The following is a 14,640-nucleotide window of genomic DNA, read 5'->3' on the forward strand; positions in this document are numbered from 1 at the left end:
CTAAGCCTTCCCAGGATCTATGTATGTTGGACCACGGCAGATATCTGAGGCAACTTCTCCAGTCCCTTGATTTTGTTTACAAGAACATGTTCTATATGGGGTGCAGCTAAGTGCTCAAATTTACCGCAATGTCAACCATCCTGGTAGTTAACACCATCTTCAGATGTGTGCAGTAGCGCAACAGGACACGATCACGTTAGCGAACACTTTACTTCTCAACCATCAATCACTCAATCCTTAATTTCTTATTGCTGCTATAAGCGGCGATAAGATATTATAATTATCTAGACCAAGTACCGATAATTTATAAATATGCCCCTTAGTATGATGAAGGTTGCACCAGTCTTATTAATGACACTGGGAAAAAAACATTCTTGCTTGCTGAAGTGGTAATAGCTTTGCGGGCTAATAGCCAACTACTTTGCTGGTAGTGGTGGTGGGCTCCCAGATTCAAATCCCCTAATGGATTTTATTTTAGCACCTTGGATGTTGCACCTTGCTGGATGATGAAAGTCTCCCTGATTACATAAACCAGGAGAAGGCTCCCACTGACAGATTGAATCCATGTAGCCAGGTGCTTCATTGGGTTGATCAATGGGCAAAGTCACCAGCTTCTTTTCAGTACCTTGAATGGTGCACCAGGCTGATTAATGACCTTAAAAAGCATTGAGCTCAAGAAGAGCAGGATAGCTCAGTATACTAATAACCTGTTGCATTAATGGCAATGTTAGTGGAGGTCCTGGTTCTAGTACCCTTTTAGGTTTTCATTTAGTATTGTAGACTTTGCACCAGAATAGCTGAAGACACTGTGAAAAAATTCCTGGCATGATGTAACCCGAGTGGCTTAGTGGCCTAGAAGCTGCTCTTCCAACTGGTAATGATGGCGGAGTTCCCAGTTCAAATACCGTGACAAGCTTTCCTGGCCAACCTGTGGCTCTCCAGCTGTTGTGTAACTATGAGTTCCATACTTGGACTTGTAGTTTTGCAACGGCTGGAGAGCCACAGGTTGGCAAGGAATGCTATAGCACCTTGGAGGTTATACCCTGCTGGATGATGAAAATCTCCCTGTCCCTGTAGCAGACCCCCCTCTGACAGTGTTGGCGAATCCATGTAGCTATGTGCCTAATTGGGCACGTGGAGGATGCTCCCAGCGGCTCTGATTGTGCATAAAACACAATCTGAACATGTAAAGGGCCTCCCCCACATGGAGATCTGAGTCAGGACCTCCCCACCATTGCCAGAGAATGGTGGGAATGTCCTGGCCAGCTAGAAGAGGCCCGGGGCTTGATTTTAGTTCATGCAGCACATTTTCTTAGCAAACAGCAGATGCTCTCCATGGGATTTTAACCCCAGTCTCCATCATCATAGAGGACCTGCCAACATGCAGACTGAGCCATCTCAGGTTATATAGTAATGAGAAGATTTTTTTCAATGTCATGAATTAACCCAGTGCAAAGCCAATATACAGCAAAACAAGACCAACACGGGATTTGAACTCTGATCTCCAGCACCATATAAAGTGCCTGCCGACATGCAGACTGAGCTATCGCAGATCATCTAGCAACGTGGAAATGTTTCTCAATGTCATCAATTAATCTAGAGCAATCACCAATATACAGCAAAACAATCTCACCGTGGGATTTGAACCAACCGGGTCGATGGTGGCCAATAGTGCATGCGCACGACGGAGCCGGCTCCGTCGTGCGCATGCACGAGACCCGGATAGCGACGGGCAATCTGTCGCTCCAGGTCTCGCACCAAAGGGGGCGTGCTGTCGATGTTGAGTGACAGCTCGCCCCCTTTGGTGGGCGGGCCTGGGGGGGTGGTTGCCCAAACGGAGGTGTTCCCATGAGAACGCCTACCGTTTGGGGGCGGCCCCACTGACATCACAGACCCTACCACAAGGGTCTTGTCGCAAGCCCGATGGTTGCAATGGTCTTGACCATCGCGACCATCATCCTGGCCGCTCGCATTAGCTGTGGTTCATCCATAACAAAAAAAAAAAACGCCCTGATTCAGAGCGAGCGCTCTTTCAGAGTGTCCGGCTCTGAATCAGGGCCTCTGTGTATTTGTTAAAGTGTGTGGAGTCAAACAGATCACAATCAAGTTGTTCAGATTTTCAGTCATTCGCCATATGAACCACACAAAACGGAGGTGCTTGGTGTAAATATGTGTGATGAAGGCATGTCTAATGTAATGTTGGGTGTGTGTTAGTTGTGTATCTATAATGGGTACAGGGGCTTTGGTGCACACCGCTCACCTGCACCCATCTCTTCAACACTTACCTCTCCGGAGTCCCACATTGGTGCACAACTCACCGGGAAAATGTTGCGGCAGCCGCGCCATTTCCCCATAGACCTGCGCATGAGTGCCGCCGCTTAGAGCAGAGGGGACCCGGACGGACAATGCACACCGGCCCCCTCCTCTTAATACGTCCCTGATGAATGTGTATTGAATGAGTGAAACATTATATTTTCTTATATCTAACGTTAGAAACTTTCAAATGCAGTAGATATTAGTAAGAATATATTAATTGCTTATTTCCAAGTTCCAAACCGCCATGTCCAATATTGCTCCTGGTTTTCATTTTCTATTATATAAATGATCATTTTGCAATATTATTATTATTAGTAGTATTTTAGGCAGAGGTTGCAAATTATGCAAATAAGAGCAACCGTCAGACACAGTCACTTAAGCTCCAGCACCACGTTAGGGAAACTAATCTGGGAGAGGAATAGAATCATTTGCAGAGCGAGCGGCTGGATTGAGCTGCACTGCTGAGTGGGAAGTGTTGTGCTGAGGCATCCTAGGATGCTGACCTAGTTTTGCTGGCGCAGCCATATAAATCAGCACACTCGCACTGTTCCCCGTCCATCCGATTCGCAAAGGTTCCTCTCATGTGCTAGTCACTTGGATTTATGTGTGGGCGTGTGGACGGATTCGTTCTTGCCCGCAGCCGGCAGTAACTTTCCAAGCTGTTGGATGCGCTCCCGGCTAAACTGCCTTTTTTTCGACGCGCGGGCTGGGAAGAGGCCCTGAATTGGATGGTAAAGGCTTTAGCCAGGAAAAGGCTCTTTCTGTTTGAAGTCTATTAATAGGCGCTCATCTATCATTTAAAAAAACATAAATGTATTTAGGCTGGGAAGGCTTCTGACGGCTCGCTCCGCTTCTGAACATACGTTTTAACAACTGTGGTGGAAAACTGTGTACAGTGCGGGGTTAAAGGGGTCCTGCACACTAAGCGAAATCCACTCTTCAGCGGAATGGGAGCACAGTTTACTCTCTCTGAATATCTAGAAGTTCGGGGATCTTTCCCGAGAGGTTAGACCAGGCTCCCAGATCCTGCCCAGTTCCCGGGCGACGCGGGGGGTCGCTGGGGATCGATGCTGCGATTCACAGGGAATAACGTCATTGCGGACTCACCCCCTGCTGCTCAAAAGAAAGGCGATTATGCGTCTTTTTATTTATATGAATCATTCCCACCCCTACATTTTTTTATTTGCACTATATTTTTGACACCCCCCTCCAAGGGTCGGACTGACCCAAAGGTGTACAGGTGAAACTCCTCTGTCTGAGAACCCCACCCCCCTTCTAAGGGGTCAGGTTCCAGACTGTGCACTTAAATTATACATTGTTACTCTACGGGAGGGTCAGTAACTTGGTGGAGCAGGACTGTGGATGAACTTGGGTGCTTGGTTCATATGTATGGAAACTACACCAAGATTAGCCTTGCTGCCAATCACAGTGGGCGGTTCTGACACACCCCTGTCCCCGCTTTTATAAAGGGGCCCTGTTCTTGGCAGCCTATGTCCTATCTAATGCTTGGCCAAGACACTATGGTCACTGGCCACACCCTTTAAGCATGGGCCCCTACCAATACATTCCCCAGTGGGCCCTTCATGCCCCTCGGCATCTCGACAGGGTTAGGATATTGACATCTGTCAGTCAGTATCCTAACCCTCCCTTCCCGCAGCCTAATCCTAACCCCCCGCCCCCTCACCGCAGCTTAACCCAACCCCTAGTGCCTATCCCTAACAACAATATTTACTGTCAGGATGCTGGCGCTTGGGAGACCGGCGCATGGATTTTGACAGGTGTCGGGATTCCAGCATTGGCATTCTAAGAGCCGCCATCCCGACAGTCTGTATTCAAACCGCAACCCCCTGCGCAACGTTGTAAATATGTCTTTAAGGTTATGAATCTTTAAATGACTGTGTCTGTTTCAATCAAAAGAGCTAAAGAAAAAAAAAAATAAGGCAGCCTACGCCTACGTCTTTGCAGTTCTGACACTCTAGACCTGTGCAGTGGGTGGGAGTCAGGAAATGTTCCAGGGGTCTCGGCTTTGCTGGAAGACATCTGTCTCCCCTCCTCCTTACTGTAAAAACAAAAGAATCGATGAACTGTTTGTAATGGAGATTTCTGACTTCTCTACGTCAGATCAATGGACTGCCTCCCTTTGCAGCTGAGATTTGCAGATCTCCCAAGAAGGATTTTGAAGGTTGTTTGAAAGAGGCTGCATGATAGTGGTGTAGAGGGATCATCCTTCTTACGGGAAATGATGATTTATGATGTGTGTCTCTGATCCCACCACAACCATTACTGAAGTATTTAACTATATCGATTGTTGTTTAACAATAGCCACAGAGATTTTTTTTTCTTAGAATGAAAACCAGTTTGGAGAGGCTTCGTAGATACAAATATCTATTTCCAACTAGGAGAATGAGGGCTTTCCTTCAACGGAACCCACAACATTACTCAAGACTGAATGTAACATTCTCCAGGAAGCCGTATTTTACAGGGAAGAGCCACCTTAATATACCAAAGCCAATCTAAATACCCTCGCACTAAGTTGTCGGCATCGTTGCATAGCGTTGTTGTGCCGGTGATGTGGCAATAACCCCGGGCTCATGCTGGCCAACAGATTTACCTGAGGATCCTACAATGACCCCAAAGAGTAAATGTTTCAATGAGAACATGAGAAGCGTGAGGGTTTTTTTGGCCTTCTGAAATCACAAAATCACTCAAAGTGGTTATCTAATAAAAGATGACATTTGCGTAAACCAAGGCGAACCTACAGTTAACACCGGCAGACATAAAAGCAAAACAGGCAGCAAATCGCGGCATCTGGTTGGCTTGTCGAGATTCAGAAGGTCGAGATTCAGAATGTCGACAGGTTTTGAATGTCGGCAGTGTGAATGTGACATGGTCATTAGGTCGGCAATCATTTTGCAGATATGCAGTTAGGTCTATATGGTTAAATGCCAACATGTTCAGAATGTCGACATTTAACACGTCAACACCAAAATGTCGACATATGGGTGTTTTGCTGAATGTTGACAAGTCTGTAAGCTAAACGTGTCCAACAACAAATGTTCACATAATGTCAGCAAGATGTACCTTCACCCTGGGGGCAGGGGATTCTCTATAAACATGTATTTGTCCATTGTTGGTTTGCATGTGTGTAATGAATTAGCCCTTATGCCCGTTTTGTAGCTTATCATGTGCCTGTGGTATAATGGCCTCAGTGATGTTATTAGTTCCTAGCAAATTTCCAGGACTGCTTTTTCATTAGCTCTGGTTCAGGCCACAAAATGTCAGCTTCGCAGCAGATCCTTCGTGTTGTGCAATAGGAACACAGCGCAGTGCAGAATCAGCTTACGTCCCGCTGTGCACCTTCTTTTGCTCATTTTAAGCCATAAACTAATCATTCTTTTAGGAGAAAAAAAAATGTAAAGATGTATTTAACTTGGGAGGTTGGACTTTGATGTGACCTCTACTTTTTTTGTGCAATACGACTCTACAATGTTTCCGTCACCCCACACACCTAGGCCGTCATCTAGTGTGTGTCCCTCAAGAGTAGAGAGTAGGCAGTGATCTTGATCTAGTCTTGCATCCATAAAACAATTGGTGAGAGAGGTCCCTAGCTGGGGTTCTATACTATGTAGACAAAAGTGATTGGACACCCCCTGTTTCATCTGGTTTGGCATGGGTCCTCTAGTTGTACAGCATGGCCACATTAACTCTGAGAAGTATATAGATGGTCTCAATAACTCCGTGCTCCCTACATTGTGGCAGTTCTACAGAAACAAAAAATGTTTTTATCAGGACGACAATGCCACCTGTCATGTTTCCAGGGCGACGCTGGACTGGTATACAGAAAATTCAGTAACCTGGATGGCTAGCTCTGAGTCCAGATCTTAACCCCATTGAGAACCTCTGGGACAAATTGGAGTGACGGGTGCATTTTAGGTCGACTCAACTGTCTTCAGTGTAACAGTTGGTCACTGTACTTAGGGCGGAATGGCAAAACATACTGTCTGCTGTTATCCAGGAACCTGTGGACAGTTTGCCAAGAAGGGTGTCTGCAGTAATCGTTGCACATGGTGGACCTACAAAGTACTGACGTCAATAAAATCATGTTGATATATTTGCTGTCAGTGTCCAATCACTTTAGTCTACATAGTGTAGAAGCTGCTTGTAAACTTTGCAATACATTCCATTATTATGTTCCTCTTTTGGGGTTTTAGAACAATAGCAAATTGACAGATTAATGATAGACTGATAATGATACTCCTGGCTACAGTAGGTTAAGCACCACTGGTACAAGTTACCGGTCCATTTTCAGAATTATATGCTTGCTCATATAAACAGAACAGGAACCCATTGTTTAGAGTCTGTCAGAGGCTTTAGAGATAATCAGAAAATAAGGTCGTAGACTAAAAATATGGCTCTGATATTTAGCTAGCTATTTAAATTTAAAATATAAATAAAATGTGTGGCAGACAACATCTAAAAACGTTGAAGTAATAAAGCACAATCGCAAAGTCATTGAAGTTCTCAATGATAACATATCCTGGACAACTAAATGTTACATTTAACAGAGAAATAAACTTACCCAGCATTCCTTTGTTGGAGTCAGATAAACACATGTCCTTCTCCGCACTTGGCAACACGAACCCAACTACAAAAATTTCCACCCCATCAGCCATAAGGGCAAGTCCTAGCACAAAGTAGAGAGTCCACTGAAATCGGCCATGTCCACACTCTTGTAGAATCATCTCATACTGCTGGGCCAGCTCCTCCTTGTCCTTTTTTTTCTGTCCTTCCAAATCATCAAAGTCCTTGAACTCTGCGACCAGCTGCTGGTTATCGACAAGGTTGTCGCCTTTCATGGAGTCTGCCCTGGGGATACCTTGATACTCTCCCTCGTAAATCTCATCATCCTCGTCATGGCCTTCTGTGGCATCGCTGGAGCCTCCCTCATCATCATTTAGAGGGTCACCTCGGTAGTACCCATCCTGTGGTTGGTAATCATCATCATCATCTTCTTCAAACCGAGTATACGAACGCTTGGTGTACTCATCCTGCACCTTGTCTACACCCTTCCCGACCTTCTTGGTTGCATGTTTTTTAACCTCCTTGGCTATGTCTTTAGCTCCTCGTATAAAAGCAGTCCGATCTCTGAATGCTTCATCCATGGTGAACGGTAAAGATTTGTTAACTCAGACTGTGTGACTGCAATATTAAAGTTAGGAAAGGTGGGAATAAACTTTTGCTGCTTTCCTGTAGAACTAGGGTTTCAGCACCACAGAGCCTGGACAGCTCCTCTAAGAGACTGATGCTGAACCTAAGGACATTCCACAGTATTTTTTAGACTATTCTCTCCCCTTCTTAGGTACATGCTTTTCAGGAACGTAATATTCTCCCAGTGATATCCAAATCTCAGCAGCTCACTCGGGTCCTGCAAACAAAAACAAGACAAGGAAACACAGCCGATGTCAGTGAAGAAGGAAAATTTATAGTGTACAAAATTTGTACACTAAAGCATTCAAGTAATGCTTTAACACAAATAGCTATAAATAAATGAATACAGTAAAATGCAATTACACTAGCTTGACCTTTTGGGGGGGGGGGAAACAACAACTTGCGTTCAAATGAAAGAACATACACAAGTGCGACACACGAATTACTTTTATATGATTGTAATTCAGATGTATATGTTTACCAATTCTGTTACAAATAATTGTAGGAATAAATAAGATACAGCATCCCCCCCCCTGCAACCTTACCCAACTATAATAGAGAATTTGTGTTCAGACCCTGGCAGAGGGCAGCAGGTGACAACTGTGACGCCTGCTGCGTTTTCTTCTTTCATAATAGTAAAAAAAAGGCATCTGTAGAGATTATAATCAGAGTACCTGCCTTGTAGCCGTGAGGAGGTTAGATAGAGGCTCCTGTAGGGGTTAGGAGTTTAAATAGAGACACCTGACTTGTAGAGGCTAGGAGTTCATATAGAGGCGCAAGAATTGTAGAGGCTAGGAGTTCAAAGAGAGGTACATGACCTGTAGAGACCACGAGTTCATATAGAGTCACTTGATCTGAAGAGGCTAGGAGTTCAATCAGAGGCATCTGACTTGTAGAGGCTAGGAGTTCAAATACATGCACCTGACTTGTAGGGGATAGGCGTTCATATAGGGGCACCTGACCTGTACAAGCTAGGCATTGAAATAGATGCACCTAATCTGTAGAGACTAGTTCAAATAGTGGCACCTGACCTGTAAAGGCTAGAAGTTCAAATAGAGGCCATTGACCTGTAGAAGCTAGGTAGGAGTTAAAATAGAGGCCACTGACCTGTAGAAGCTAGGAGTTCAAATAGAGGCCACTGACCTGTAGAGGTGAGAACTTCAAAGAACTGCACCTGATCTGTAGAGGTTAGAAACTCAGACAGAGGCACTTGATTGGTTGAGACTCATACCTCACATAGGAGCACCTCAGCAGTAGAGCTAGAAGCTCAGACAAAGGCACTTGATTGGTTGAGATTCATACCTCAGATAGGAACACCTCAGCAGTAGAGTTTAGAAGCTCAGACAGAAGCACTTGATTGGTTGAGACTCATACCTCAGATAGGAGCACCTCAGCAGTAGAGCTAGAAGCTCAGACAAAGGCACTTGATTGGTTGAGATTTATACCTCAGATAGGAGCACCTCAGCAGTAGAGCTTAGACGCTCAGACAGAGGCACTTGATTGGTTGAGACTCATACCTCAGATAGGAGCACCTCAGCAGTAGAGCTAGAAGCTCAGACAAAGGCACTTGATTGGTTGAGATTTATAAAAAAAGAACAAAAACAGCTGAATTATGGTCATCTCACTGGAAAATTTTCCTTCCTCATAATACTCTAAGCTGAAAACAGACCTAAACCAATTAGTACATAGAACTAGAACCAAGTAGTTATTGTAAGTGCGTCTGCAGAAACGCCAGAGGGTAAATCATGTAATCGCCCGGAATAAGCTAAAAGGAATTCATTTCACCAGGAAAAAAATTCATTATGTGACGGAAAGAGAGGAACTCTACTGCCAGCCGGTGCATAATTAAACTGTAGTGTCTTATACGCAAATACGGGGATAAACACAGATTTGAATATGACATTACCGAATAAATAGCACAAGATTTGGTTCATGTAATATGCCTACATACATAAGAGTGAGCCCGTTGCCTAGTTACAGTAACGGCAGCCATTTTGCAGGCTGAACCAATGTACATGATAATGCAGTGTATTCATTCTATAGGTATTGGTGACATCATTGAGTCATGTGACACTTAGCAAACTTTACAGAGCAAATAACGCCAAAATGTCTTAATACAGATATGTCCTTTCTTACTGTTGCTTCAATCGCAAAAAAATTGCCCCTCACGGCGTACCAGGTGCCACACGACTCGGGCCAAGCATTTTTTTCACTCAAAATGTGCAACTTGTGCGTTTAACCAGTAAGTGAGGATACATCTGTACGTTTAACAATATACATGCTGTTTGGAAATAGTACCAAGGTTGACCTTAGGTATACTTTAGGTATACTCCAGTACAGTGACGTGCAGTGAGGCCAATGCCTGGGGAGGCACACGTGGAGATAGGTCTGAGTGCTGGGAGCCTGACTCACCCCCTACTCACTGTAACTCTTCCCTCACTACACTAAGCTTCAGTGTCCATTGATTCTTCTTGCTGCTGCTGACTGAGATCCAATCTCAACACTGTCCTGGTCACATGACACATCCAATTGTCCATCAGTGCTCAAGGCACGCCCCCCATTCTCAGAGGCATTCGTCTATTAGCTGTTGTTCTGTGTAGTTCATTGCCTGTGGTGTGGCCACGCCCCCAGTTCTGCAAGCAGTGTCTGACTATACAGAAGTGAGGCTGAGCTGTTGCTGCCTCATCTCTCGTCTCCCTGCTGTCCCAGGAGCTCCACAAAGCTGGTGAGTGTTAACTATAAAAATGATACACAGATAGCAGGTGCCTTTACCTCTCAGACACCTCCTGCAGGCATTAGCATATTAGTTGTAAGGTATTGCCCAGCCACTTCCCTGCTGCTGTGCAACACCGTACAACTCTAAATCAGGCCCCGTGTATCCAATGGAAGTTTCCGTTCCCTCTTCCAACTCAGCAAGCTGGCACCAAGTCTCTCATTGCCCATATATTTGCCGACTCTCTCTCTCTCTCTCATTTACACAGAGCTTCCAGCAAAGAAGATAGAGAGGAAGCAGATAACACAAAATAAATGATTTTAACAGTAATTATTTCTGGCCTGAAATTTAATCGAATAGTTTAAAATATATGCAAATAAGTTCTTCTCCTCGTGCAGTAAATCAACATTTTCTCTTTTTTTTGGGTCTTTTTTAATGAAAAAGCTAAGCTAACACAACATGCTTGGATTTGTAGTTCCACTACAGGTGGAGTACCCTATGGGGAGGATTCCGAGATACGGGCAAAGCAGGCGTAGTTGCTGACAGCCGCAGAAGCCAGATTTACTACCTTTTACTAATGCATAAATTTGTGTGAGAACTACAAGTCCCAGGGTGCCCAACCTGTGGCCCTCCTGGTGCGTGGCTCTACAAATCACACATTTTTGAGCGCTGGGCTTTCCCGAGGTTGTCAAACTACAAGTCCCTGCATCACTTCTCCATGTCCTGTCTTGCGTCGCACAACCGAAGTGGCTGCATACAGAAAATGGTCATGTAGAACAGAGCGGGAGGGGTGAGGAGGAAAGCCTGCAGCCCTCAACACTGCATTGTCTCCTTCAATCTTATCTTACTCTGCCAGCCGAGGCCGGTGTAAGCCGCTGTCATGTGACTCTGCAGGGCCGCTCTGCCGACACATAGCTACGTACATCCAGCATTAACATTTGCAGCAAGTAGAATACTGCAGTAAGATGTACAACCCTGAAGTGTTCAATGTCAGAGGAATGAAGACGGGTTAAGGCATCGCACTGAAAAAAAAACAAAAACATTCGATTATGCTTAGACATTGATGGAGGGAAACCATCTGGTTCTCCCCATCGATGGCGAAAGCATTCGACATCGGCCATAAACCACTGATTATGAATCATCGATGGTCGTTGGCCATCCCATGTCTCGCATCCTACCGGCCCATGAGAGGGAAACGTGCATCATAGTAATTCCATTGGGATGCTCCGGAAAATTAAAGAAATACGATAACTTTATTGGTGATTGAAATAAGCACGAAGCAGATGTCAGTAGCGGGTGGGTGGTTGTGCTATAGTAACCAGCTGGGCGTGCTATAATTATTTACTATTACTATTATTATAGTAGTCAGTGCAATCCCTGCACTCGCGGTAGTTCTGCCCACGTTGTGAAGGTGCCCTGCTCGATGCTTCTTCTCTCCCGAGTAGTTTATTTTATGCATAATCATAGTTCCGTCATTAAATTTTGACCTCGTACTGGTGCCCTAGTTCATTTCAGGCAACATAGTAGTGTCCTAGCTAATGTTACTTCCCATAGTTGTGCCCTAGTTCATTCTTTGTCCCATAGCAGTGCCCCAGTTCATAGCAGTGCCCCAGTTATGCCACATGGTACTGACCATAGTAGATATTATGTCACATTGTAGTGCCCCAGTTCACATTATGCCAAATGATGCTCCCAGTTCACATAATGCCACATCACAGTGCCCCAGTTCACATTGTGCCACACAGTGCCTACAGTTCACATTATGCCACATCACAGTGCCGCAGTTCACATTGTGCCACACAGTGTTTAGAGTTCACATTATGCCACATCACAGTGCCCCAGTTCACATTGTGCCACACAGTGCCTACAGTTCACATTATGCCACATCACAGTGCCGCAGTTCACATTGTGCCACACAGTGTCTAGAGTTCACATTATGCCACATCACAGTGCCCCAGTTCACATTGTGCCACACAGTGCCTAGAGTTCACATTATGCCACAATGTCCCCAATAACTCACTAATACTGCTGTCCCATCTGGAAAATGAGTTACATGATATGTCAGTGTAATCAGGTAACTGCCAGCTGTGTGTGGCCTGAAGTCTGCCGTACAGGGGGCACAGCATCCACACCAAGTCCCCCCTCTCAGTAACTGGGAAATGGGGTGCATTCCACAGCACTGCTCCCTAGTGGCATCTGGTATTTCAGGGGGGTGGGGGGATTATTTTGCGTAGGTATGGCTAGACAACGATGATCTGGGGGAGGTGGGCTCTAGAGCTGGGACCCCTTAGCCTCCACACCCATTACATCCACTATGGTCATGCTCCTGATTCTGCCACTGGCTGTGAGGAAGCAAAACTAACCACTCTCCGGCCAAGCTGTGGGGGGATTTGGGAGGGTGGACTGGCATTGCCTTATTAAAGTTCCATCACTACCTGACATGCTTAGATTTGAGCTGCAAAGTGCACCGGGGGGGGGGGAGGTTAGGGTTAGGCACTAAGGTGGGAGGTTTAGGGTGCAGGGAAGGGGAGGTTAGGTTTAGGCACTAGGGGGCAGGTTAGGTTTAGGCATCGGGGATGGAGGGTTAGGGTTAAGAGTAGGGTTAGGGATTAGGTTAAGCTTACTTATATCTAGGCATCGGAATAGTAACCTGGTTGGGATTCTGACCGTTGGGATCCCATCCCCACTGAACATCCAATCAATTCATTAGGATGATATGCATATAGTGAGAACTACATGTATGCATTTGGATATTCAAAAGGTTAGACCATCCTGTAGCCAATGATCATGCATTAGAATATATAAAAGGCCAGACTAGACCAGTGCTTCCCAAACTGTGTGCTGTGGCACTCTGGGGTGCCTCGGGACACTTGCAGGGGTGCCTCAGGTTGGTGGTCCAGCACCAAATCAAATTATTTATGGTCAGTGTAATGTAAATATGTTGACAAACAGAAGCACAAACCTGTCCACCACATAACTGAGCCTAAGGATGACAGGTCAGCACAATTTACTGCACTTTACTACTTCATTAAAAAAAATTCTGAATTTCTCAATAACAAACTTTTGGTTTAGGGGTGCCATGAAAACAATGCTGATACTCTAGGATCGCTGCATTAGAGTATTCATAGGGCTAGGCCACCCTGTTGCAATCACTGCATTACAGTATTCATAGGGTTAGGTAATCCCGTAGCAATCACTGCATTACAGTATACATAGGGCTAGGCCACCCCTGTAGCAATCACTGCATTACAGTATACATAGGGCTAGGCCACCCCTGTAGCAATCACTGCATTACAGTATTCATAGGGCTAGGCCACCCTGTTGCAATCACTGCATTACAGTATTCATAGGGCTAGCCCACCGGAATCGGTATGAAATACCGCTGGCCGCATAGTTCGATTCCCGTCAGCGGCAGCCCGACATGAGCAGAGTTCCGAGCAGCGGCAGCCCGACAGCGCTGGAAATCCCGATCATGGAGAGGTGAGTATCTCCTGACCCTAACCCTCCTTAGGGGTGCCTAACCCTAACTTCCCCCCCAAGTGCCTAACCCTAATCCCCCCTCTGTGCCTAACCCTAACCACCCCCTTCCCCGCTGCCTAAACCTAAGTCCCCCAGGGGGGTGCCTAACCCTGTCCCCCCGGGGGTGCCTAACCCTAACCCTCCCACCCCCTAGCCTAACCCTAACCCTCCCGGGGGGGTGCCTAACCCTAAGTCCCCCCCGGGAGCTCTAAACCTAACCCTCCCCCCCCGCGGCTGTCCGCTCACGGCGCCCGGCATCACTACGATCGGGATGCCGGTCGCTGGTCTCCCGGCGTCGGGGAAATGCGGGCGTCTACATCTGGACGCCCGGCATTTCACCCTTGCCGGGATATGACAGTCGGGAAGCCGGCTGCCGGTATTTAGGCAGTCGGCTTCCCGATTGCATACCAGGCCACCCCTGTAGCAATCACTGCATTACAGTATCCATAGGGCTAGGCCATCCTGTTGCAATCACTGCATTACAGTATTCATAGGGCTAGGCCATCCTGTTGCAATCACTGCATTGCAGTATTTATAGGGCTAGGCCACCCTGTTGTAATCACTGCATTACAGTGTTCATAGGGCTAGGCCACCCTGTTGTAATCACTGCATAACAGTATTCATAGGGCTAGGCCACCCTGTTGTAATCACTGCATTACATTATTCATAGGGCTAGGCCACCCTGTTGCAATCACTGCATTACAGTATTCATAGGGCTAGGCCACCCTGTAGCAACCACTGCATTGCAGTATTCATAGGACTAGGCCACCCTGTTGCAATCACTGCATTGCAGTATTCATAGGGCTAGGCCACCCCGTAGCAATCACTGCATTGCAGTATTCATAGGGCTAGGCCACCCCGTAGCAATCAGTTCATTACAGTAT

The 14,640-nt window shown here is 46.1% G+C and overlaps 1 protein-coding gene across 1 annotated transcript in view; it reads right to left on the reverse strand.

The window, feature by feature from the left end:
- Positions 1-14,640, reverse strand: part of SV2A (synaptic vesicle glycoprotein 2A) — a 97,614-nt gene that overhangs the window by 34,931 nt on the left and 48,043 nt on the right. Inside the window, exon 2 of the mRNA XM_088474183.1 lies at positions 6,896-7,741. Within this exon, the coding sequence (XP_088330309.1) occupies positions 6,896-7,478 (583 nt within the window). The 5' untranslated portion in view covers positions 7,479-7,741. The remainder of the gene's footprint in view (positions 1-6,895; positions 7,742-14,640) is intronic.

Source organism: Taudactylus pleione, unplaced genomic scaffold (assembly GCF_031769625.1).
Source record: "Taudactylus pleione unplaced genomic scaffold, aTauple2 ptg000148l, whole genome shotgun sequence".
NCBI classification, from domain to species: Eukaryota; Metazoa; Chordata; class Amphibia; order Anura; family Myobatrachidae; genus Taudactylus; species Taudactylus pleione.